The sequence below is a fragment of the Lissotriton helveticus genome, chromosome 7, assembly GCF_964261635.1.
Source record: "Lissotriton helveticus chromosome 7, aLisHel1.1, whole genome shotgun sequence".
NCBI lineage: Eukaryota > Metazoa > Chordata > Amphibia > Caudata > Salamandridae > Lissotriton > Lissotriton helveticus.
Genome location: NC_136068.1, coordinates 821,964,313 through 821,991,898, shown reverse-complemented (window position 1 = coordinate 821,991,898; position 27,586 = coordinate 821,964,313). Strand labels below are relative to the sequence as shown.

At 44.2% G+C, this 27,586-nt stretch overlaps 1 protein-coding gene across 2 annotated transcripts in view; it reads left to right on the top strand.

Annotated features, from left to right (window-relative positions):
- The window catches only part of MYOT (myotilin), a 673,370-nt gene that overhangs the window by 16,827 nt on the left and 628,957 nt on the right, over positions 1-27,586 (top strand). For both annotated transcript variants that reach the window (XM_078653296.1, XM_078653297.1), the window contains exon 2: positions 17,301-17,346. In XM_078653296.1, coding sequence (XP_078509422.1) covers positions 17,339-17,346 — 8 coding nt within the window. In that variant the 5' untranslated portion in view covers positions 17,301-17,338. The remainder of the gene's footprint in view (positions 1-17,300; positions 17,347-27,586) is intronic.

Below are 27,586 nucleotides of genomic sequence, written 5' to 3'. Positions count from 1 at the left end.
CCAGCAAACAGTCCATGGCTACGAGCGGCACCCCGTTTCAGCTCGGATATTTCTTGACAAAAAAAAATTTCAAATTGTAAACTTTCAGTAATGCAAGACCTATTGTATTGCAAATTACTATTGATTTTGTATTTACAGTGTAGGTTTACTTTTTTGTGCGCACTCATTTGCAGATTTCTGTTGTTTGTGGTTGTTATGTCATGTTGTCAGCCGCCTGTTGTATCCAGTGTTCTATTATTCTGTGGGCAAAGTTGCTAAAATAAATATAAAAGCAAAATATATTTCCATTTGGCACCTGCGACCCATTATATTCAGTCTTTCGTTTGCTTTTGGCCCTTTCTCTGATTCAGTGTCAACAGCGTGTGCACAAAATGAACTGACGCACAATAATACAATAACATGAAAACTGCTGCCTACAGTAAAGGAAAACATAGAACCCTGAGAAAATAATAGATGTTTTCATAAATGACTTTCACTGTTGGCTTTCTTTTCCGTTCTATAATTGTGTTACAACAGCTTCAGCAAGAACAGCTGCCACACATGCTTTGTGTCCATACCATATCTAGAAAGCTCTAATTAACACATACATTACTTCTTGAGTCTTCCCATGCTAACTTGAAAATCACGATAATAAGAATGAACCAAAAAAGAGAGAACAGTCAATCAAGTTAAAAAAGAGAAAGGGGGACATAGTGACAAACAAGCAGTGGAAATACAATAGACCTCACATTTTTTTGAGTTAGAGCTATTAGCATTGTAAATGGCAATGTCTTTTACTATGTGTTCTGGAGTGTATGTATGAGGTGTGTAGTGGAATTATGTGGGTTGGATTAGTTAGTTGTGGAATTGTGTGGTGTGGAGTGGATTTGTGTAGTTAATTATGTGGCATGGTGTGCTGTAGAATTATGTGGACAGATTTTGGAGTAGAGGTAGGGCAGTCCTCATCAGCTGTGGGGCACCCATTTTCCATACCCAGACACAGGCATAATTTCTTCCTGATAGGGCATCTTCTTGTTCACTTTGGCTCAAGGCCCAGTAATTGTCCTTTAGGCCCTCAGGTTTCTGGTGGATTGCCTGCTGTCAGCAAGTGATTTCGGAGACTTGCGTAGATGGTCACGGCAAATGGAGTTGCCACTACAGTTCATCAGCTAGGTGGGAATTATTAAGCATCTCAGTGATTGTGGGCTTATTGCTCTCTCCCAATCCCTGGGTAACCTGCAATAAGGGGGAATTACATGAGGAGGTGGCACACTGCCCTGTTAGGTTCCTCTGAGTCCGCCTTCAGAGTGGATGGTAGCCAAGCAGGTGATCCTGCCCCACTGGTGGCGCAGGGGGAGAGCCAGACCTGCTGGACACAGCCTACATCCAACATAGGCCATGGAGACAGAGTGCCACTGGGTGGGGGGCTCTGTTATTGTAGAGGGAAGCCTTGTTTCACCTCCCTACATCCGGTTAGCTTTGCCAGAACATGCAGAGGCATGCCTTGTGGTCTGTGTTTACAATTTCAGCTGAGATATCCACTACATAGTTATCTATTGAGAAATAATTTTGGGCCATTATTGGTTCAAAGATGTAAATATAAGTAAGGTAAAAAAATGTGCCCATCAAGTCAATAAGTGAGTTGAGTGCCAGCAGACCTAAATTATTTTTAACTGCAGTCCTGAGATACCACCATTGCCAAAGAGGCTGAAACAGTTGGGTTATTGTGCACATACTAACCAAAGAGACCTGGACATTTAGGGCCTTTAATACAAGTGGCCCATAATTTGATCTGCAAATTGCACACCAGGTGAATGACGATACCATGGGCTGTGGTGTTAATCTAGTAGGCACTGTATATTTGTGTGCACGTTTCAAACCTCAAAATGAGCATGCTGTGATAATTGCCCATGCCCCCCTCCACACACATTTTGGGCATGCTCAAACTCAGGAGTTATGCAGTTTGCCTGTATGTTTTTATGCCATATTGTATATGGTGAAAGCAGAAGTGAGCGACCCAGCAAATTAAAAGGGCGAGCTGAGCCAAAACTGAGCTATGGGTCTGGCGTGTCTCTTTGAGAAACCGTGCTAACTGAGCCCTGAAAAAGTTTGCCTTGTAAGTCATACAACAAACATCAGATAAAATATGATTAAGTCAAATCACAGTTAAAAAAGTGTCTTCCTTTCACATGTGGAACCTTTAACATTAATATGTCCATTAAAGCAGGGCACTGAGAAGTACTTCTTTGCTGGAGTGTTGTTCGTCCTGGTTTTCCTGCTATCCGGCCACTTCGCCACGCCTTGCGGCCCCCGCTCCGCGGGTGCCGCTCGTAGGCACAGACTCTGCTACCTGTGGACTCAGCCTCCTGTCCACCAACGTGCATTGTGCACCAACGCGCCACTGGGACCTAGCAGCTGACCACCAAGGGCAGAGGCGGGACTGCGAGGACCAGCGTGCCTAGCGGCGTGGATTGGCCGCAGCTGGTCCTCTTCCCGCCCCCTTCACCTGACCCTCTCCTAGATAAGCTGTGGCAGTAACGCGCACGCGGGACGCGCGCGGGGCAACGGCCGGGGCGAAGACCGGGCAAAGAGCGGGCCCTCTGTGGCCCTCCGTGGACCGAGGAGCCGGGTCAGGGGCCAAAACTTTTCTTACGCTCTATACCGGTAAAAGTTTGTGAGTGAGAAAATATTTTCCTATGAGTCACGTTTGTTCTCTACTGTTATTAGGAACTATATTCTAATATGTCTTCCAAACTGGTAACCATGGACAATTTCCTAATTAAAAAGGTAGCGAAAATAAATAGTAATAGAAGGTTGTCCCTGGGTTTGGATCACTCGCCCACAACTACTATCACCCCGGAGCCTTCAGTTATAATTTCTGATACTCCCTTGGAAAAAGACCAGCCTATATTGGCTGGCAAAGTAACTACTGTAACCGCCATGGTTCATATGGGTCAGCATGATGAGGATTCCCATGCTCTAGCCCCCACTGGATCAGGCATTGCGGTTTCTTTAGAAACACATAGCATGGCAAAAGGGGAATCACCCAGGAAATTTAAGAAAGCCCGAGTGAGACGAAGGGGGAAGCAAAAGAAAACATCTCAGAAAATTACACAAGGAGGGGGGAGTGAGCGTGGGAACTTACCATTATTCTCAGATATGAGATCTTCCAAGCTAGGGGGAATAGGGGATGTTAACGTGTTAAATTCCCATAAAGATTCTGTGCTACTTATTGACCTGTCAAATTCAGGGATTGTAGGTAACACTGATAGCCTCCCCGCTGATTGTGCTGTGACAAGTGAAAATCTTTTGTCTAGCACACTAACTCGTCCATCTCTAATGGATTTACCTATAGGGAATGATAGTCTCAGACTATCGGGCACCCCAAAACTGTTTAATGAACCGTCTCCTGGGTCTCCTAATTCCCCACCAACCAACGGAAACTGTAAAAAAAGGGGGGGTGAATCATTGGGTATCCGAGTACATAAAATAAGTAAAGGGGCAGTTTCCCCATCGCAGCCACAAACTGACCAAATCGTTGAAAATGAGGCGGAAATGGTCGCTAAGATAGTAGAACTCATTAGGGGTGTGATGCAACCACTTTTTGATAAGACCTCTAAAATATTCACTCAGTTAGATAAAATAGAGAAAAAGGTCAATCAAAATTCTTTGCATATTCTCGACCTGGTAAAGGGGTTAGAAAAAGGCAAAATGAATAACATAGTAACAATGGACTCTTCTGTAAAACCCAAAGTAATAGTTTCCCCTCCACTACTTGCACCCATACCACCAGTATCTGTGCAAAAAGGGATATCTGGGTTAGAGGGGATAAGACCAGCCAGCCCTGTAATTACGATACCTGCCTCTACTACGCAACTGGCTATACCCCATGGGACGGCTCCTGTATTAAAGGAGCAAATATCTAAACCAGGGAGGATTCAGAACCAAGATGGTAGTAAGCACTCGCCGATAACTAAGCAGAAAAAAGGGAATGTCTTGGCCATTGCCTCTGAAAAAACAAGCCGTACTGTAGATTTAACCCCTGATTCGGCCCCTTATGTTATTATAATGGCAGGGGTCCCAGAACTATCTGCAGGTAAATGGGAAGATCACGGAGCCTTACGGAATAAGGTTACCTTCTGGCTCCGTGATAATAGACCGTTACCTGCATTTATAAATGGCGAAATTATAAGCGTAAGGCGTGCCAACTGGGTGGGCACTAGGCCAAAGGATAGAAACGGTGACGTTATAATTATTAACTTTAAAGATCATAGGGCCGTCAGGCATATCGGGGATTGGTTTAATGTGGATAATAGCACTTCCATCTCCACGCATCTATTATTTTATTTCTATCCATACGCACCGCCAAAAAGTTCTCATAATTGGGGTAGGGATAGGCAGCTATTAAAGAAACCAACTTACCTCCATCAGGGGTTTGGAAATGTAAGACCTTGGGATAGGGCTGGCCCAAGGGGAATCCAACCAATGGCGGAAAATTCTGCCTTTCTAATTGACCGAGATCCTTCTACCTATATTCAGAGGCCGGAGGACCTCTATCCTAGACTACAGCATCAAGCTACATATTATCCTCCCCCTGGTAACCAATATTCTCCATATTTGGAGTCTAACCCCATTGAAGGCAGACAATGGAATAATAGAGGACCGCTCCCATATACGTATAACCTACCAATTCAAAATCGTTTCCAGACTCTTTCTGGTTTAGAAGGGGTGGACTGACAGCAAGCCCAGCTACCCCGAGAACATTTGGTAGGGAACAGCCCTCTTTCACCAGTCCCACAAGTTCCAACTGCGGGTGGGGTTCCCCTTATCAGTATTGAGGTCCCTACTGAGTCACCCCAAGAACTGCCTACAACACATGAGTACACCACCTTGGATGGATTGACATCTTGTCCTAGTGATGTCTCTGATCAGATGCAATCCACTATAGTTGAAGATACTGGGAGCGGGGAAAAGATAGGAAGAGCCCCGAGACAGATAAAGAGTGATCTCTGCACATTGCTGTTCTGGAATGTGGCAGGGTTGAGCCAAAAAATTACTAACCCAGCTTGGGATTCAGTAATAAGCGGTCAGGATATAGTGGCTTTGCAAGAAACATGGACCCAGGTTCCTATTCATGTAAATGGTTATAGAACCTTTTTTACTCCAGCTGTGGGAGGCCACTTCGGAAGGGCTAAGGGTGGTTTGATCACGTTTGTCTCAAACCAACTCAAAATTAAACAAGCTCACTGTAATTTACAATCTAATTACTTCCAGCTCATAATCTTAAGAAATTTTAAAGGAGGAAAGGTGATGATTATTAACTTTTATAATAATGTCCTGAGGGATGAAATTGTGGTTGCAATGAAGCAATTAAAGGATGAACTTCAGTTAGAGGTCGATAAAAACGACAAAGAATTGGTAATTTTATGGGGGGGTGATTTTAATTGCCAACTCTGTACAAAAGGGAGTCGGGGCCTATGTGGATTAATGACAGATAGAGATACGCATCTTACCCACTTTGATCACACCCTGATGGGAGACTTGCTTAATGAATTATTATTCATGCTCGATCTAGGGTTTGTTAACGAGATGGCCCTAAAACTCATCCCCTTTACCCCGACCTTCGTTGGTAGAGGATTGGAGTCAACCATAGACTTTATTTTGTCTTCCAGTAATCTTGGTCATAGAGTAGTGGGGGTTACAGACATCAAATTGCCCATAAGTGACCATCTTCCCCAATGCCTTAAGGTAGCAGCTTTGTTCCCAGACCCATCTACGGCCGCGCCACCTTTAGGGGCAGTGGTTGATGTTGTCCTTGGGAAACAAAATGGGTACACACTTAATTGGAGCAAAGTAATCCCCGCAACCCTCTTTAAGGAACTCTGGGAAGGGTGTTCTAATAGTTTTTTGATTTGTTTGGGCGACAACTCTAAGAGTGAGCAAATAATTGACCATTTTTCTATAATTGCAGCAAGTATAAAAAGTAGCCTAACGGTGAAGGCGAAATGTAGGGCCAAAGGATCTAAAAAATGGTTTAATAATGCATGCACTAGGGCCCTGAAAAACCTAAAACAGGCAGTACATAGAAGCCCCAGAGATAAAAGTGAAGTAAGAGTTTGTAGGTCTGCGTATAATCAGGCCCTGAAACTAAGGAAATCTGCGCTAAATAAGGAAGCATTAGACTCACTTTGCGCGGCCTCAAAAACAAAAAATCCCGCTGTATTCTGGAAGGTAATTAATACCCCTTTCCCATATGAAACTCATACGGCGCGAATTGAGATCGCAATAAATGAAGATAATTGGGTAGATAATTTTTCTGATCTTTATAAGGCCCAGGATGACAACCATGGCGGAGATCCTCCTTTCAGACCGGATTCACATCCAAATTTGAATTTGGTAGTGACTCTGGAAGAGGTACTGCTCGCCTTGAGGGCTACTAAAGGTGGCAAGGCAGCCGGGCCTGATGGGATTCCTGCGGACCTATTTAAAGCAAATACCGAAATCTGGGGCCCAATGTTGGTGCAACTTTTTAATGCGGCTCTATCTGAGGGTTTAAAAGAATCTTGGTTTAAATCCATTATCGTCCCAATTTACAAGAAGGGGGATAGAAACAACTGTGCCTGTTACAGGCCGATCTCCCTTCTTGATTCATCAATAAAAATTTTGGGACGCATAGTGTTGGCAAGACTCCAAAGTTGGGCGGAGGAAAACGAAATCATGAGCGACTTGCAATTTGGTTTCCAAAAAGGGATTGGCACAATCGAGCAAGGTTTAAATTTAATGTTACTGCAGCATAAATATATAAGGATAAAATCAGAACGCCTGTATCTAACTTTTGTAGATCTTTCATCTGCGTTCGACTGCGTATCACACACCAAATTGTGGGCAATAATGAAAGGATTGGGTGTGGATAATATTATAATTTGTTTTTTAAGGGATCTTTATAGAGGAGCCACAGCTTCTGTTCGCTACGGTAGGGGGGGCGAATGCTCCAGACAATTCAGCGTGGGCCGGGGAGTGCGACAAGGTTGCGTTCTAGCACCTTTTTTATTTCTTCTTTATATTAATGGGCTTGAGCGTCACCTGCTGCATGAGTGCGGAGATATGCCCAGGGTGGGGAGGAGGGCAATCCCTGCACTCCTGTATGCAGATGACGCCGTACTCATGGCTCGTACTCCCCGGGCACTACAAAAACTAGTAGTTAGTTTTGAGAATTTTATGCTGAACTTAGACTTACGAGTAAACTGTAGCAAAACTTTTACTATGAACTGTGGCACTAAACTAGGTAAACCCATGAAGCGGATGTTTTTAAACAACGTGCCGTTAGATAATACCCCAACCTTTTCTTATTTGGGTATTTTATTCCATGAGTTAGGTTCTTGGACAAGTGCCATTAAGGCTAGAACACTTTTATTTATGAAAACGATCATGGCCTTAAAGAATTTTGTCAGAAAACTGGGCATGAAGCCGATAAAAGAAATGTTAACTATATATAGAGCAACATGTATATCTGTTGCCACCTATGGTTCAGGCTTGTGGGGGTATGCAAATGTTGATCCAATCCAGGTGGTGGAAAATAAATTTCTGAGGGAAGTCCTGGCTGTTCCACAATGTGCAGCAACCTATAATTGCCATGCAGAACTCGGCCAACCTTACATAACAGACATTATCAAAATTCAACCTATCCTACTGTGGCACAGGGTATGGACCACAAATGAATGTTTTATGAACCGGGCCTTGTTACAGGACATCCTCAGTCTGGATCACGTGCATAGAGTGGAATGGCTGGGATATGTAAAGTGTTTCTTGTCTGAGATTGGATGCTACTCTTACTATCTGGATCCATCCTCATTGGGTAGCATTCCCAGGAAGACACTAAAAACCCTCTGCCTGGACCATCTTGAGGCTAAGAGGAAGAGAACTGAAATCTTGAAACATTCGGTACATTCCCATCTTCCTACTCTCTGTGAGATTAACTCTGTACAGCCATATTTATCCCTGCCCATGTCAAACTACGATCGTTTTCTTTTAACCCGTTTTAGATTTTGTATGTTTTTTAGACTGGTGTCCTTCCCTAATATGAACTCATGGAATCGTATGTTGCCCACTTGTCCATGTGATGGGTTGTCAATTCAGTCAGACATCCATATTTTATTTTTCTGCAGACTCTATGGTGCCCATCGTAGAAAAATTATTATCCCTTTTTTAAAAGAAATGAATTTAACCAGATGCCGCCCAGCTTTTTTAGAGTTACAGAGATTGGATATGGTTTTAACTGTAACTGTGGTCTTAAACTTTTTAAAAAGTGTTTTTAAATCACGAAAACAAATGATAACTGAAATGGCTTAAATCTTAGTTCATTGTGTAACTGTCTACTTGATCTCCCTCTTTCCAATAATAATTATGAGCTGTATTTATTGTAATTAATGTAATTTGTTTGTATGTTTGTTACTTTTATGGTTATATGTTTTAACCGAATAAAGTTCTTTGAACTGAACTGATAGATTTTAAGCATGAACTGAGAACCTTTCTGCCCCCGCCCCCGCCCCCACCAAGAAGAAAGCACCGTTAGTGAACTACGAGGCAAAATAGTTGTCACTTGCACCCTTATGTGGCTGAGATTCTTGTAGATAATGGGACATGATAGTCTTAAATCAAACACAATAATTTTTGTACAGCTTATATATGTAACACAGGATTTTGAAAGTGCTTTCATTTGCTATAGTGAGGAAAAAAGCGGAGCAATAAAATAAAATCTCTGCCTACAATTACTCAGTTTGGTTAAGCTTGGAATCCGTGTTTAATGTAGCTTTTCTGGTTTCACTTTGTACAAACCAGCCACTAAACAGATGTCTATTTTTGACTCCTTTTTGACTCAAATATTAGTGCTTTGTTTTACCTCTTTGTGCATGAAGGTAGATGAGCGATGGTGCAGGCAGAAGCCATATTAAAAGCTGGGCTCCAGGTTCCAACAGCACATCGAGGGGAGACAGGCTTCAGGTTCGAGCTTTCAGTGGCTCGCCCATCTCTAGGTGCTAATTGCGCAGGCAATAGCTAGAAGGATAAGCAATAGGTGGACTCCTTTTAATCCCATGTTTGCAAACAGAAGTTTGATTCTGAATCAGAATTTGCTCAGAAAGGTAAATGAGTCTCAATTATGTTGATGGGCCCTGCTTATTTGTGGGAAAGTGTGCATATCGCAAGCCACACAATATTCCAACCCGAAGATCCCAACAATTCAGGAAATTCAAATATCCATATCATAAAACAGAAGTCAGCTTTCTCTGACGAGTCTGTGTGTTTCTGAATAAATGTACACAGTATATATGCATCTGTCATGTCTTTTGACTTCGTTCACCCCGTCCTGTTTAAAAAATAGTCACGCACAAGCTAAACCTTTAAAGCCTGCTTCTCATTTAATGAACAGAAAGACATTGCAGCCACTCTGTTACCTTGCTCATTCCTTCGAGCCTCCCGTGCCCTTGCAGCACCTGCGGGAGACCCCGCCGTGCTGCTGCCCCCACTACTCCGGAGGCTGTGGTCCGGACCGCTTCTCTGTTTTGTTGTGTCTGCTTCATTCTAGCATAAGCATAATTTACGGTCTACGTGTGTCTATTTCTGGGTCATTTGGCACACTGCAATTAATTTTTTTTCTCAGTAAAAGGGTCTTTTCTCAAAGTCCGTGCAACAAAGCCAAAATAAAAACGAAGGGTTGTGGGAAATCAGAATAAGCAGTTTAAAAGAACGCTGGCGGCAGCGCCGAAGGAGTAACAATTTGCGAGGACTGGAAGGACATGAAAGCAGGGTGGAGAGAAGCCAGGATGAGGTGGAACAAATGGAGGGGGAGTGCATGAAGGATGCCAGCAATAACTGGGAAGGAGGGTGCTAAGTTGCACTAAAATATGGCGCAGAAGCTAAACACACACCTGAAGAAGAGCCTGGGAGAGATGCTGTATAAGAAAAAAGAGTCCCTAAGTAGAAAGCAGAAAAGTGGAAGCAGACAAATCCTGCGGCAGTACTACAGAACCTACAAAGTACATATAACAGATGACAGGACGAACCAGCAGGGCAGGCCGGCTTACAGCTGAAGGTCCCCGGCATGGCTCTCGCAGTTGAGTCGGCCGACTTATAGAGCTTTTTTCCAAAGTTGCTCCAAACATCTGGAACTTCTTCCTCAAGTGCCTCATGGGGGTCCAAATTTTCCAAAATACAGTCCAAGTGTCTTGAATCCCATGATGGTCCTTGAAAGTGTAGGACTTATGTTTCCACAATCCATTTGGACAAATCCTTTAGAACTCCACTGGATGCGCTCCAGGCTGGGATTCTTGGTGGTGATGGTCCAGGTGAGCTCTGTTACCCTGTACTTTGCAGGGGGTCCACTCTTTATTCCTCCTGAAGCAAGGTACATCCAAAGGGCTGTAGTTCCAGATAATGCAGCAGGTGCAGTCAGTAGGATGCAGGGCCTGATGTTGCAAATCAAGTTTCCAGCTTGGCAGGCCTTCTTCTTCCATTGGTTTCAAGCAACAGATTTGAGAGGCTCTGCACCTCTCACATATTTATTCAGTGTTCTCTGGGGTCAAGCCGGAGAGCACTCCTGTTCAATGAGGTGCAGGTCAACACCCCCGAGCATGGCCACTTCCTCCAAAGTGTGGCATAATCTTCTCCCAGAAATTACTATTCCTCCAAAATTCAGTATGGCAGAATTCTCAGCAGAGGACCAAGAACTTGTTAAACTAACTTTCCAGCGTGGCTTATTTACATACCTATCCTCTCCCTACCATCTTCAAATTCCTGCCTTAAGCCTGCCATCTGTCTGGGTCAGAGGGCGGGGGCAGATGGGCCTGGTATTGCCTGCCTGTCCTATCCCCCTTTGAAGCTCCATGCTTTACGACCCATCCTCCCTGCTCTGGCATTCCTGTGTAGCAGAGCTCTCTCTACCAGATAGACTCCCACTGGGTGAGCCACTTATCACTTCATCATAGCAGCCAGGCTAATCCTGTTAACTCTGACCAATCAGGGGTGACCACAGGAAGGCTGAGTTTTGCTTTATAGACAAGAAAGTCTTATAAACTTTTTCTGTAATTTTTAGGATAAATTCAACAATAGCATATTATCAATACCATTCTTCTAAGTCCTTAAATGATATTTCTCATTAATTTGGCTGGGGATCTACAATGGGAGAAATGAAATCTCCAACACCAGAGCATATAAACATATTTCATAAAGGCAATGTTTATTGTTACATGACTCCCTACCCCTGGGACACATAGGGGAGACTTTAGGGGTCCTAAATATACAAGAATAGTGTGCATCCTCACTCCACTGTGCTCTTAACATCAAGGTTGGTTTCAGGAAGCACTTTACCACAATGGGGGATGTGAAATGTGCAATTTCTCTATTCCCAGGGCATATAATACCTCTTTTATAAGGGCCCTCCTTATAAGTACATGACCCACCACCCCTGGGGGTACCTTATATGACAAAGTATTATAGATTATCACATTTTAAGTCTCTCTACCACCAAAGTCGAGTTTGGACACAATTTACATTTAAAAGCAGTTCTGCAACACAGGGCTGCTTTTAAAATGACCTCATGCTCTCAGCAGTGCATACATGCACGTTCCTAAAAAGCAGCTGGCCCCTAAACTTCCATGCTCTATTATATAATAGGGACTTATAGGTATTTTTAATCTCCCTATCCTATTATGTTCTACGGACTTAGGGTAGGTCATGCTATTCATAAGGGGTAACCTAACACATAGTGAACCCTAATGTATGTTTGTGTTTTCACTGTGTTTTCAACATAGCACTGGCCCTGGATCTGGTTAGACAGAGCCCAGGGTCAGTCAGAATCCATTACCAGCAATACAAGCCAGTAAAGAAATGAGGGTGCACAGGGCATACAGGATTACTTTACAACACCGGCGTACTCTGGATTCTGGGTACCTTGGCCGAGTAAGCCTTCTGCACTTGACTCTTAGTGGTTGAAGTAGTCAGTCAGCCCAAGGCTCCCTCGGGGGGGAGGTGTGAATACAGGTTAGTGAACACGGGCTCACAACTCAAAATGCGTGCAGCAGCAGCAATAAATCATTGTCCACCCAAATACTCACTTCTAGAAAAAAAGAGAAGTATTTTGTTTTTACTGCTAGCCGCACAAACTGAGGTCAGGGCTCTGGGGTCTCTCTGCTGATTCTCTGTCCCACTCACACCTTGTGTTAGCTATTGGGGGTATTTCCTATTCATTACTAGTAAACATCCAGGGTATGCCCCACTAGTAGTCCAAGTATCAAGATTCCACTATGACTCTGATTTAAAGTCAATAGTGTTCCAATGCATATGCACTTGATTTAGCAGCACATTTACCCTGGGCGTAAGGCTAAAAATCAAGTCTACGTGGTTTGGCTTAAGTGAAGCATTCAGAGTCCTTGAGTGCACCCCGCCTGCAGGCGCTCACAGCAGCTCTGTGTAAGATAGGTGAGTCAGTCGCACACGGACTCAGCGCTGCACTCGGTGGGCACAGGCTCATTCCCTTATTATTGCGCCTCTTCCTGTGGCTACTCCTGCAAAGTAAGTTTTGCCACTCTCCCAATGGAAGCGATGGCTATGACGATCCTGGTCTTGGCCCCACTTGGGTGACGGTGCTCTCACAGCATCCTCACTCATTCAAACGGAGTTGAACCAATCACAGTCCTTATTGTTTCTTCTGGCCTATGGGTCACCACTGCTCACTGTCCACAGGCTTCAGTCAGGTCAACATAGCAAAGTATCCATGGGAGCCCTCTCCTGGCATACCGGGTTGCCACATCGCTGCTGCACAAGGCTTCAAATGCAAAAAGAACAGATGATGGAGGAAATGCTGAATCATTCAAACATTCACCCCCAGTCGCAGATCTGGTTTAAAAGAATAGTGTTTTTTGCATGCCACGCTATTCCAGTTTGGACCCAGCCATATGCAAATCAGTATATGGATCAGTATATCCTCCTGTATCATATCAGTATATATCAGGATGTCCAGAGCACCACCAATTAGATTGTGAATAGTCCCACACTTAAACAGGTCCATGGTTGTAAAAACAGAGTTCATTTGTTTTATTCCAATTCTTTGTATAATTCAATTAGAACAACAGCTGACTTGTTTTTCGTCGTTTCTGACGATTTTTTCAAGGTTGTGAAGTTAAACAAAATATGAGTTTTCTTAAAATATATACACATTCACCAAATGGAATGATAGAATGTCAATACAAAGAAGGGAGTGTACTAAAAAAACATTGATTAACAGTGAATGTTTGAAATACATTAGTGATCTTTAGAGAACATCTCATATGGCAGGGCAAGCCTGACACATGAATTAAATACAATAAATAGAGCCCTGATACATGCGAGCGAGATGAAGATGAGATGAGGAAATCGTGTAAAGAAAGATTTGTGAGTACATTTAAACGAAAAATCCAACCAAAAAAGTGGTATTAACCCCAAACAGAGTAAAAGGAAAATAAAAAGGAAAAAGATAGACTAAGCCTCCATAGGTAAATAAACCTTAGCCCAAAACCAAAGTGGGAAGAGCTGAGACAAGATATTCCTAATATAACTACCTCCAATAACCAGTCAATAGACTATTTTCTCCTCCAATAACTAGTCAATAGACTATTTTCTGCTGTTGTAAACAGTACTGTTCCCCCTCCCACTCTGCTGACTAAGTGATCTCCCATCTGCCCATGTTGGTCGGTAACTATTCCTGTGTATGCCTGTACTTTCTATTTGTGTCTTCATGCTTACTCTGCAACAAAGTGTGTATATAAGGACAATGGTCTGTGTATTCAATGTACTACCTCCTAAAACACTTGAGGTTGTTGTATGGATGTGGCCCCACACATGAGTGATTAATAAACTTGGTATTTGAATTCCAGCTTCAGTGCCAATCCCTATTTTGTTGGTCTACAGACCCGTGGACAGAGAATGGTGACCCCTGCACCGGTATGCCAATTAAAAGGCACATTACCACAAAAGGACGAAACACGTGACGGCTGTTTTTCTAATTGAATTATACAAATAATTGGAATAAAACAAATGGACTCTTCGATCTTTTGTCTTTTTTTACAACCATGGGCCTATCTTAAGTGATGGACTATTCACAATCTAATTGATCGTGCTCTGGACATCGAATATATATATTTTGTGTATTTCATGGGAATTTTTCTTTGATTTACTCTGCACTATTAGAGGGGGCAGAAGTGCTTCATGTTCCATTGAGCACACTTTACTATGGATGTGTTTAAAAATTGCTTTCCTGAAAATTATGTATGTGCTAGCACTTCTATAGGCCACTGTCAAGCTCATATGTGCTTATATGCAAATCAGTCTTGACCCTGTTCCCCATGGGAACAGTCCTGCCTGAATTGCCAGGCCAGGTCCTCCCCGACCAGAAACAAGCATCTTAGTACCTGTTTCTGGGTTTCACTCCTCATCAGCCAGGATAACTTGAATCTGGTGGCGTTGTGAGCACAGTACCCAGGTCTGGGTAACCCTTATCACTTAGGGCAACAAATGCAAAAAGAACACATGATGGATGGAATGCAGAATCAATCGAACATTCACCCCAGTCACAGATCTGGGTTGAATCCACCTTTTTTTTGCACACCACGCCATTCCAGTTTGATCCCGGCCATATACAAATCAGTCTTGACCCTGTTCTCCATGGGAACAATCGAGCCCGAACTGCCAGGCCAGGTCCTCCCTGGACCAGAAACAAGCATCCTAGAAACGTTTTTGGGGTTTCACCCCTCATCAGCGAGGATAACTTAATTCTGGTGGCGTAGCAAGCACAGGACCTACGTCTGGGCATACCCTTCCCACTTAGGGTGACAAATGCAAAAAGAACAGATGATGGACGGAATGCTGAATCAATCGAACATTCCCCCCCAGTCACAGATCTGGGTGAAATCAATTGTTTTTTTGCAAGCCACACCATTCCAGTTTGGACCCAGCCATATGCAAATCAATCTTGACCCTATTTCCCATGTTAACAGTCCAGTCCTCCCTGGACCAGAAACAAGCATCCTAGAACCGGTTTTGGGGTTGTACCCCTCATCACCCAGGGTAGCTTGAATCTGGTGGTGTAGCGAGCATTACACCACGGTGGCCACTACTTCCATACAGGGTTACTGCACTGCAAGCGTGCAAGGCTTGGGTCTTTACTGCAGTGTCTTTTCCATGGCTGTCTTCACACTGGCCCTCTCCCGGACACAGGGATCACCGACTCAGTCCTGCACACGAGCAATGACCCAATTGGTGCAGCACCTACTTCCTCTGCTCGCACAGGGAGTCCACCCGACAGGATTACCGACTGGAACTTGCTCCCTCAGAACATTCTCCTCTTCCTCACAAGGCACCCTGGTTTTGGCAAGCAGGCAGGAACTGGTGGTCTTTGATTCCCAGGGTAACGTCCCCTCACACAGCAGGGAGACTAGCAGGCCTTGCCCGTCTGTCCTGGTCAGAGGCAGAAGGCTTGCAGAGTTTCCCGCTTTCACACAGCCCACCTGGCTGCTTGCCGATGACAATTTTTGAGGTCTCAGCCTACCCTTCTTATTGTCCATTTCCAGACACTACATGTGATTTAGGTTCGGAGTCTGTGAGTTTTTATGTTGGGTTTTTACCTATTTTGAAGTGCATGCTCCTCTTTGAAGCTGATAGTTTCACAACACAGGCCATAGAAGTGACTAAAGTACACACCTGGATGTCAGACATAATGATATGTGCATCGACATGTTAGACCAGTGTTCCCAGCCATAGTCATTATGATTCCCTTATCAGTCCCATCTACTACCTAAGATGTGCCCATGCCTCTTCCTTCTGACCTCTCGCTAAATCAAAGAGCACTGTCTAATGTGTACAAGGGGAGCATGGTCTTCCCCCCACAAAGTGTCCCACTCAGCTTAAAGAAATACAGCAACCCACCAACCTGCCATGGGGGATTTCTCTACCTCCACTTTATGTTTCACCATAGAACGGTCTAGCAAAATGGAACCTAGCACTCTCCATGTATCGTACCATCCTCAGTCCCATATATTCCCAGTGTATATATAATGTATACATGCACTGCACAGAACTTTCTCCTCCATGTACTGTACCAATCAGAGGCCCACTTACATACAGAACTTACATTTAACATGTGCTCACTACTCTTCACTACATCGTTTATGTACTCTACCACTTACAGGCACACATACACCCAGCCCATGCACTCATCCTGCATGCACTGTGCTCCTCGTGTATTGCACCACTCCCAGATACACATACTCCCAGCACATGCACTTATCCTGCAAGCACTGAACAGCTCTTTCTCCTTCAGGCACTGTACCACTCTCATGCACATGCACCTTAAGTACATGCATACACCATGCATGCACTACTCAATTCTGCATTGTCCCTGTATGGCACCCTTCCCAGGCACACAAACACCCAGCGCACGTACACCACTTCTGTGCTATGCAGCACTTCACACCATTTTGATGTAGCCAAGGGTGAGTTAAGCACAAAGGAGCCGAACTTTTAAAAGTAAGTGAGTCTGTAGGGCTCACTCCAGTGACACAGGTTAAAAGGGACCTGCTCCGTCTTACTGATCACTACATAATATACTGCCACCACTGCGCTTGTGCTGCTTCACTCCTGGCGAAGGCAGTAGCCTTCCACCACTATGAGGGTAGTGCTTTGGGCACCCATTCCAGTCCAACAAGACAGCAATCCATCAGACAGGCCTATGTCATGCACACACACATGATCCATGGTTGCCTATGGCAGCAAATATCAGCACTAGGGATCCAGACATCAGTACAGTCAGGCACTCAGGGCAGGGGTACACGCCCATTACAATGCAGAGGACTTTTCCGTCCCAACAGTTATATGTTGAGGCTTTAAATAACAAGAGGACATTTTCAACAGCTCAAAAATAAAGGGCCAATGATGATGGACTAGCTCCGACAGGAAAGGCATGAAAGAAATGAGGAAAGCGGATTCTTCTGTACAGGCCAGCATTCTAAAGATGATCTTTTGAACATAAATCAAACGAATTTTGACAAATCTGGCGAATTATAAAGAATCAAAGTAAACCTTGCATTTTGGACAACTGAGTGTGAATGAAGACGATGGACCTGCTAAATGGCTTTTGCGGGTGTTTATGAAGCTCCTGCTAGCAATGTGTTTAGCTTTTATTTAATGATATGTTATAATATTGAGATGTGCAAATGAAGGACGAATCTGTATTTTATGTATGGCATGAATAACAGTAAGGAAAAATTTACATTTTTGGTATTTTGTCTCAACAGATTTATCCAAAACCCATTCAGTTTTCCATCTATGAAACATGTCACAGTGAGTAAATTATCAATTTAATGTCGTTCTGAAAAAAAGCAATAGCAGTATATTTGAATGTATACATAAAAAAACGAAAACAGTCCACCAAATGGAAAAAAACTAAAGCTTATGATTAACAGTGCAGTGGTCAGATATTTGCATCCCATGGCAGTGAAATGTCAAATATGTTTCTGAGTGGATTACAGACTGTATGTAACAAAGAGTATCAGCGGAGGAAATTCAACCATTATCTTATCCGAGTGTGTCAGTCCTTTTTATTAAGCCACGTCATCAAACAGGGAAACACACAGTGGTGGTGTCTCCGGGGCAGTAATGGTGGGGCAGGGAGAGGGGGGTTAAAACAAAGAAAAGAAAAAAAGAAAATATCACATACCTGACTCCGGCCGGCCGCTGTCTCTCCTCCGTTCTCTTCTGTCAACCGGAAGCACACAGACTCCCCTAGCCAGTCACCAGCATGGCTGCAGCGTTGTGATTGGTCTGAGCGGCCTGGTTCGGTACTCAGACAGGGAGTGGGAGCCTGTGCATATTCTTCATCCAGGCTGCGCAATACTGCCTGGGGGAGAACATGCTAAGTGCACTTCACTGTTTGGCCGGCCCAAGACAGCCGGCCAAACCATCAGCGCAGTTCAGTACACCAACAACTCCTCCCCTGCTGGCTGTGACGACAGCCAAGCCCCACATAGCCCAAAACTGGCTTCACCACGGAAAATAAAATGACAATACCATTGTGTTATTAGCATTTTATTTTTCCTTTTTTGCACTGCTGAAAAACAGCGGGGTGATGCTCCTCCGCCTTAGCGGAGGAGCCGCCACTGGAAACACATCTTCATTGCCAACCGATGTCCTTTGTTGATTGGCGAATTTGCACTTGTGGACTGGTGGATTTGTGAGTGGGTGAATTCTAGAATGAGTCAAAAAGTGGATGAATGAATAGATAAGTGTGTACACGGATAATAAACAGATATTTGAGTGAGAGCAAGGATGAAGTAAGAAATGTATGAGATAACACATGCACGTTGGCAGAATGAATAGCTAACTCCAAGCATTAATGAATGACTAAGTGAATGTATGTATGCATGACAGAGTGTTGAATGAGATTGCATAGATGGATAAGGAAGGGGTAATATGATGAGTGAATGCATTGGTGACTGAGGTTAGGTTGCTATAGGTGATTGAAGGCACACCGGTGACAACCGGCTGCTGTCCATTCCGATTCGCTGGTGCTTACTTGCTCATCCATGTGCTCACTCAGTCATTCGTTCATCCATGCACCATAAGAAACCAGTTGGAGTCACCCTTGCTTGTCAGGCTTTACTTGAGCTGAAAGGACTTCTGTTTGTTGTGAATAGTAATAGCATCCAACTGATCTGAGAACAGCACTGAAAACAGACTAGAAAAAACTCTGCCCTGACACAGATAGAATGTCTCTTGGCTTGGCCCTTTTGCTGTGTGGGACCGGGAGTAGAAAATCCCAGCTACTGCCCTTGTCATGGTCTTGTTGTCAAGTGATTTTGGAGCAAAGACATCCTTGTCATGGTGGAATGAATGCCCTTATCAAACCACTGCTGGGCTTCTGGAGAAGGATTGGTTCATGAATCTTAATTAGTATCTATCATTAACCCTTACTAAAAAATCTCCAATTGCACCTTTACATCTTTACAGACAAGCGATCCTCTTAAGCGTGTCGTTACAAGCAGCTGTAGCTGTCTGTTGCAAGCACTAATAAGCTCAATACAGAGCTATAGCATATCACAGATGTTTAGGCTTTATCACTGACATTACATTATGTTGTTAGTGTTGTGAAAATGTAGGGCTTCATTAACAAAGGAATTTAATATTCGAGAACCCTCAGAATCACTAAATCAGGTAGTTTGCAAATACTAAAATCCTTCTTTCTATGAACTAAACGCATTTAGCAATTTGGAATAGTGTTTCTAAATCACTAAATGTGTTTAGAAATGGTAACTGATTCAGTATTTGGAAGGGACATGTTGTAGACATCCCTTCCAAACACTAAATGATTATGCTACATATAAATGTTTTGCAACTTAAATCTGGCCGCATAAGACCTCAAAGGAGTGATAACACATTCACAAAAGGGGAGGAGTCCCCTCCGGATCCTTCCAGTTTATGAATGTTGTAAAACCGTGTGTTGGGGTGTAGGCACTGCCAACAAACAGAAAAAAAAGTTAATTTTTCTTTTTAAAAAAAAAATGTTTTGTTTAAGGAAAACTGGCTGCATTTTGAAAAATGTTTGCTTTATTCAAATGTGTTCACGGACATGGTTGTCTGCTGACCCCAGCAGGCCACCATCCATGTGATGGCCTCCAATTAGAGGGAGTCATAATTTGCGACCTACCTGATTAATATTCTTGAGGCAGGTCGAATTGTGACCCACCCCGATTCCTTATTTTATAAACTGACCTATTTGTACTAACATAGGTTTGCAAAATAATTGCATGGTGGCAAAGATGTGGTGCACAAATTGGACCCGGTTTCTGTGACCACTTTAATAGTACACTATGCCCCTTGTTCCTATCTAGTCAGTTTCTACTTCTTAATTTCATATGCATGGAATAATGGCGCGCTACCTTATGTCATGTGTGTGTACTAGCAATCATTTTTAAATCTCTCCTACAGATAGCATTAGATGTTTATTGTTGAAAACCAATTTGTTTAAAACACAATGAAGAGAGTGAGCTTTGGGCCAGGCTGTTGCTAATGATTGGATGGCTATCTCAATTCTCTTCTCCTTATTTGGTGTCTTTTCTCTCTATTATTGTGTTTGTACTGCCCATGGAGCATTACTGCTTTATATTGTTTCTGATTGAATGAGTCACGTCCTGCCGCTGCTGACTTCAGAGGACTCTTTTTATTTTTAGGTCAAGCCTAGCGTTGTAGCGCCTGCGCTGCTCGCTTTGCGAGGCATGCAGTATTCAGTATAGTGTGGAAGCTTTGTGGAAGCTCCGCTCACTCTCCGCCCATCTTTTTCATTGACTTAGGTCTTAAATGCTGCCTGCCGATTGGTTTTAGGCTTGTTAATCCCTCCTCATGAGGACCATGTCGTCATTTGCATCCTTCCAAGGCTACTGGCCCCTTTACTTAGAGTGTTGCACGGTAACTATTTTCTTCCTGTGCCTTCTCCCCCACCGCCCCTCTTCCAGAGTCTGTGCTTTCTCGCCCCCACTCTTGTTACTCGTGCCTTCTCGCTCCATACCTGCCCTCCGCCCGTACTCCCGTTTTCAATGCAATACGTCTTGCGTAAATGTGAGTCCTATTGCATTGCATTCCAAAAATAACCTCAAACTTTACACCATGCGAGACAATGGAGACCAATGACTACGTGATGCACTGCTAGTGACACCTAGGGACCCATTAGGATGTCTGGCAGATCGCCACCGCCATGCGGGCAGAGGTGATCCGCCAGATATCCTTACCCGCCCGCCACCCATTTCCCCCCTGCCATATTACTATTGCGGGGGGGACCGCGGCAGACGGAAAGACCGTTCGCCGCTTTTCCGCCCTGGTCGCCGTGCGACCGGGGCGGAAAAGGTTTAATATGGTGGCGGTGTCTATCAGACACCGCCAGCCATATTAGCATGGGCCAAAACAGATGCCTTTTCGTGGCGGCAGAAAGGCAGGCGGTCTTCACTTCGGGGGCCCCTGCAGGACCCCATGGTGAAGGCGAGGTGAGGGGGTGCAGATGGGGGGTACCTGTGATACCCCCCTGCATTTGCAAACGCATACATGCATTTTTAGCATTGTGGCAGGCGGTGCTGAGAGCACCGCCCGCCACAATGTTAAAAATGCAGGATGCGCCCGCCACTGTGGTGGGCGCATCCTAACACCCCCCACGGGACCCCCGCCCTTATGGCGGGCGGTCTCGTTATCCGATAGGATGGCGGGCGGACTAAGTCCACCTGTCATCCTAATGACCCCCCTAGTGTCTATTTAGAAATTAAACAGTCTTTTCTGCTTGCAAATCTTGTATTTCTGAATTTTCCTTCAATTTTTGATCAACAAGACATCAGAAATCAGAAATTATATTCATTTGTCAAAATACAAATTATAATACATTCGCATTTCAACAGTCCATCACCATGATAATTTCAATTCTCATGGAGTACACTTATGCAAACGATTTTTAACCAACTGAAAAAATGACAATACTCCCAATGCATTTTGTGTTCATCCGAACCCTTCTTCAGGAGAGATACAGTAGTTCAATGCAGAGCATTTATTCAAATCATCATGTCCTCTTCACGGACCTACTACGCAATATTGAAAATTCAATGGGTGAAATTCTCTGGAGCCAATTTGATGAATACATGTGAAAAACTCTTTTAGGATTTGCACTCGAGAAGGACAAAGCAAAAAACGTGTTTGCCATGTGCAGTGAAACTTATATGGACCAACGCCCCTATGTGCAACACTACTATCCACATTCATAAAAGTGTAAACGTGCACTATACCCAAAACGCATGTATATTAAGTAAAACGACTTACAGCCATCCTGTATACCTCACCCGTGTGCTGCATGCTCAACAAAACCATATAACTGTGGCAAAAGGAATTTAAGGGTGTATCCGCTGTATCCGTGAAATGTTAAAGCCCTGACGCCGCAAGCATAGAATCAGTGTTTACACCATGATATTATAAACAAGCTTACCGCAGCCTCATCGCAACTGCTAAGAACTCTTCTAAACTGGAAAGACTAAACATACCACATAAACGCTAAGTGTTAGTTCTATACTGAGAATGACATCCAAAGCCGTCCATGTAACAGTGCTCTGCCATTAGCCTTATCCGTACGAAGCGTAAGCCCTCGGGTAATGTTGTATAGAGTCTCCAGCGAAATCCAGTTAAAAGAATCTGTAAAACAAGTGATGCGGTTCATAATTAGTGTACCGTTTATCGCACTATACCGCTGCTGCATGGGGCCCTCAGGCAATGCTGACAGGCTGGTCTGATAGGTCAGTGTGTGGAACCTTTTTTTGCTGTCAGTGGGCCTGTTTTGTGATCTGACGGGCCAGTATTTACTGTTAACTTCCCAGAGATTAAAACAAACATTGCCTAGAACAAGCTCAAATCCATTCAATCTGCCTTACCTTGTAAAACACTTATACAGTTAGCAGGTTCAAAACTGCCCCAATTTGCAAACATAGGACACTTTTTAGCTATCTAATTCAGAAATGGGGTTCACTTTTATTTTGGGTCTGAGCCTATTTTCTGTCCCAGTGCGACCCTGCAGAGATCCCAGAAAACGTGCAATTGTTATTTAGAATTTTTGCATACCAGGATGACAAAACCAAGGTTCCCTAAAAAGAAGAGTGTGCTTTTTCGGTCTCGCGTGGCGTACTGCGCACATGCGCAGTCGAGCTCGCGAGATTTTGTTTTAGAGTCCCGTCCTTTTCAGACTGGGTTCCTTGCCTTACGTTTGTGGTAAAAGCTTTCTTATCTTCTTTATGGGTACAGATGGCCCCATAAAGAAGATAAGAAACCTTTTAAGTCAGCAGGAAGTCCGGGATCCCAGTCTGAAAAGGACGGGGCTAAAAGACAAATGTGTACATCATCTTTCATGCAATGGAATACAACGGCAATTAGTAATGAACGACCACAATCGTGTTTCTTTTTTCTTGTTGTCATGACTCGGGCTCCATCAAGCAAATGAGGTAATGCCATCTATATTTGCAAGTTTGGGGCGGGGCTTCGAGTTTCCGATAATGAAGCGCTGCCACGGTCCACCCACTAAATCCTGAACTCCATGACACTCTTTTGGCGTCTCCAGGGAGTCCCAGTGGGAGGGTAAGCTAACGGGCTGAATAAAACCTTTCACCTCGGCTACAAGCCCTCGGAGAGTAAGGCCCCCTCTGCACTGTTCACAGATCAAGGTGCGGAAACAAAATCCCAAAGAAAGCACCGTCCCGCCCTCTCCTCCGAGGCCAGCCATCCATCGACGGCATTGCCCGGCGCCGTCCATGTAACCACTCCACACTCATCCCTAGTGCACGACAGCCCTCCTGTTCTTTTGCACTATGCGCGAGCGTGCCCTGCCTTAAGAATACACCATCGACCTCTAGTGAGGAAGGATTGATACATAATTCAGATCTCCTTTCTAAATGAGATTACTATATTACAGTATTTCCACCCCATATTAAAACATACGGTTCTGCTTGATAGGTGCAAGTGTAAAAGAGTAGGTGGCTGTATCCAACGGTGTGCATTTATGCACACTCAATGACTGCACTATTTATTCATGGACTTCAGTGCATAGGAGCACCCCCTCACCTGCTCTTTGGTACTTCTGACACAGCTCTTTCCACCGCTGGTTGCAGGAACAAAAGGCAAACGAGGCTTTCTATGAGACATGTTTACTTTCTGTATTTCCCACGCCGTTCCTTAACCCTGAGCAGGGAAACAAAGGGTGTCAAGGGTCTACAGGTGGGACAAGGGGTCCAACCCGTGGTGTTACCAGGGGTCAAATGGTAAGTGATGTTGCAACTGCTACCCCTGCCATTTTGGTGAACAGATGTTTCGGTGTTTAATTCTGACTCTTTAAAGCTATGATAAAAAGATGATATCATGTATGTTTCCTGTACCTTTCAAATGGGGGAACAGAACCGTAACAGATTATCTGTTGTGCGAGTGTCTCAACCTTAAATTTGCTTCTCTAAATGCACCCACTGAGTAGGGAGACATAGACCAGCTCTCTGTTTAGCATTAGCAGGGGGCAGACGTGTTATGTGCATTGAACGTTATAAAAGTGATTGTGACTTATTCTCACTAAGTCCCAAACCCATCGTTTCTTGAATAAAATGTCAAAGCAGCAACTACAAGGGAAAGTGAGGTTAACATTAAACAGCCTGCCATCAAAGTTATTTGATTCTGCAAGACTGTCATATAAAACCACCCATTGTTGGGTCATTAGTGCTTTCTTAAGGCCAATGAATGCACAGAATAGCATATGGTTGCCTTAAAGATCTCCACCAGCAGAACGTGTCAGAAGAAAGCAGTTCACGCACATAACATGCACCTGCCCCGCTCTACAGATGGAAGGACTGGCTCAAACCAATTATTTTAACAACAAGCATTTTCAATGCAACGGCTCTGTGTGTATGTGGGGGGTCTGTGTGTGTGTGTGTGTGTGTGGCTATGTGTGTGTGTGTGTGGCTCTGTGTGAGGCTCTGTGTGTGTGTGTGTGTGTGTGTGTGTGGCTCTGTGTGTGTGTGGCTCTGTGTGTGTGGGGGGCTCTGTGTGTGTGGGGGGCTCTGTGTGTGTGGGGGGGCTCTGTGTGTGTGTGTGTGGGTGTGGGTCTGTCTGTGTGTGGCATTTGCGAGAGATTAAGCTATTGGCATTGTAAATGACAATTCCATTTATTTATCTGTTTTCAAAACCAACACATAAATGAAAATGTTGTCATTTACAATGCCAATAGATCTAACTTTTGCAAAGGCGAGACCGTTGCATTGTAAATGCTTGTTTGTTTTACAGCAGAAAATTAACTGAAAACGATCTTCTGTTTTCAGTGGTTACAATGACATTTAGACATGTACGCACTTCCCTTCGAAACTCAAGTTTTATGTGTGATATACTCACAAGTCCACATCAAGAAGCCAATCTAAACACTTTTTGTAAGTAGGTAGCGAGGGGTGTGGCTCTAATCCTTTTTTAAGACACCCCCCATATCTTATTTGGCTCTTAGTACAATTTTTCTCCTGACGCAGTTTTTTTTGGGTTCTTTACATTTATAATGATGGAGACAAACCTCCCTTTCTTCATTGTGGAATTTTTTGTGGGAGATTGGGGAGTGATGTTTTTGGGTGGATGATTGCATATGCAGGACTGAGATTTTGCATATTTGCCTCTTATTTCCTTCCTCCAGCTATAGGGGCACAAGATAAAATGCACCGCGATCCAATCTGCTGAGTGAATGATCTATTAGTGTAACTGCAGTGTCTCACACCAACTGAAGCTTTCTTATCGTACTGCCTCTTGATAAGTTGCAAAGTTACATGCAGAATTGCCCCGGCTGGCATCCAGTTGGACCTCCTTGATCTCCTAGCCAGACCACAAATGAGGAGGAACTATTTGCAACATGGTCTCCCTGGGAAGGAAATTAAACACCTGCCCACTGACCCCAAGCCGCTGTTCTATGTTAAGTCATCGACTTTTAACCATAGTCTTTTTGAAGTCTTTTTCTTTAAATCAGGGGCGACTGGTGTTCACGGGCAAAAGGGGCGCTGCTCTGGGAAGAGGCAAGTACGGTGAAAATCAACAGAAAGCAGCTGAAAAAAAATGACTGCTCCGAGGCGGTGTACTGAATCTCCTGGGTAAACTCCAGTGAACTTTGCAGATGTCCTACTGCACAAGCACCAGCAGGCAAGGTTTTCTTTGACCTGGAGGCAAAAGCTACAGCAGTGATGTCACATGAAAAGGAGTGCTGAATTAGAAATACATGGATCCGGTTGCTTTTGGGGCGCATGAACAGTGTCCCTGGGAAGAGTTACATTCACTTCAATGGCTGGGGGTGGGGCAGGCCCATTAGGACAAGAAGGGATTGGGTGGCAACAATTTGTTGATTATCGCAGATGGGCAGGCTGTAAGAGGGGTGCAGGGGCTGCTCTTCTGGTTGTAACAGGTGTTTAGTACTGCATTTGGTTTCACTTTGAAAACATGGAGCTGAGCACACAGAGTGCCCCTTATCTCGACTGTAAACCATAGAGGTCCAAACGAAGGAAGGAACCAGCTGCAGACAACATTTGAAGTAGTAGACTAAGAGGTAAGTGTGCAGTTAAGCGTCTGCATCAAGGGAATCATCGCCCCCCCCCATCCCCTCCAATCTCAACCCACCCCTCCCTGCTTTAGCAGCTACAGAGGGAATGGGTTCCTTATGGACCTCTTCTGTCTCCAACGTGGCAAGCAAAGGCTCATAATGAATTTGGGAAGGTGAGTGAGTGAAAGAAAGGGTGGATGGATGAATGGATGGATTGAACAATAGATGGGATGAAGGGTGGATGGATGGGTGCAAGCTTGAATAGCTGAGTGAAAGGGTAGATAGATGGATGAGCCGCCAAATGGAGGATGATGGATGGAGTGAAAAGGTAGGTAGATGGAATGAAAGGATAGATGTATGATTGAAAGGCCAGATAAAAAGGGTGGTGGATAAGTAAAAGGTTGGATGATTGAGTCGATGGATTGGTTTGATGGATGGGTATCCCTGGACCAGTGGCAGCTCTCCTTTATGGGCTTCACAGCTACTCTACACCCTCCTTGTTTAGTGGTCCATTTTTTTGTATCAAGAGTGAATAATTATTCACTCTTGGTACAATAAAAATAAAATGCAGACCCGCTTCGGGTCCAGCATCAAGCTGAGGCAGCTAGTGACATTGATTTCTGACACAGGTGCATGTGCCATTCCAGCACTGTGAGCATGTCTGTGTGTCTATGTGTGTGACTTAAAGTGAGAGAGAGTCGGTGAAGGAGTAAGTCAGAGTGAGTGAGAATGAGTGACAGTAAGGACGAGTATGTGTGAGAATGAATATGAGTGAGTGAGAATGACAGTGACTGCAACTGAGTGTTGGGCATAGTAAGACTGAGTAATTCAGAGAAAGTGAGACTAAGTGAATAAAAGTGAGATCGTAAAATTAAGGGATTATTTGCAAGAGGCATGCGCTGATGGAGCATCACTTTTTCAGCTCCGTTTGCGCAGGCCTCTCAGTCATATCTATGAGGCTGCACAAATCCACCCTGAGTGGCTTTGCATGGCCTCATTGATATGTAGTAAGACAAAGCAGTGCAACACCCTGCATGCCTTACGCTTTGTCAAGGAGGCATTCAATGGGTGTTGCAGTGGGTGTTCCCACACAACACCCATTGATCGTTACACTGCCACAGATTTACAAAGTCATGTACATCTGGGGCAGCGCCAAAACCTTACAGCTCCCCAGAGCAGGCGTAAAAAGGAGAATGTTTTCATTTTTTTCCTCTTAGCTTGTGTGCCTCAATCTGCCTCCATGGATTGTTTTTGTGCAGGAAAACAATCCTGCCAACAACGCAGAACAAGGGTGCCTGTGTTGGTGCTAGGCTCAAAATTGTGCACCGGCGATGGCTGAAAGGACAGTAATGCACTGTAATGCGTGGAAACTGTGCATTCCTGCCTTTTCGATTTGACTTAGGGCGGCACAGCAATAATACTGTTGTTGCTGCCCTATACCAAATCTTTGAAAATGAGGCCCTT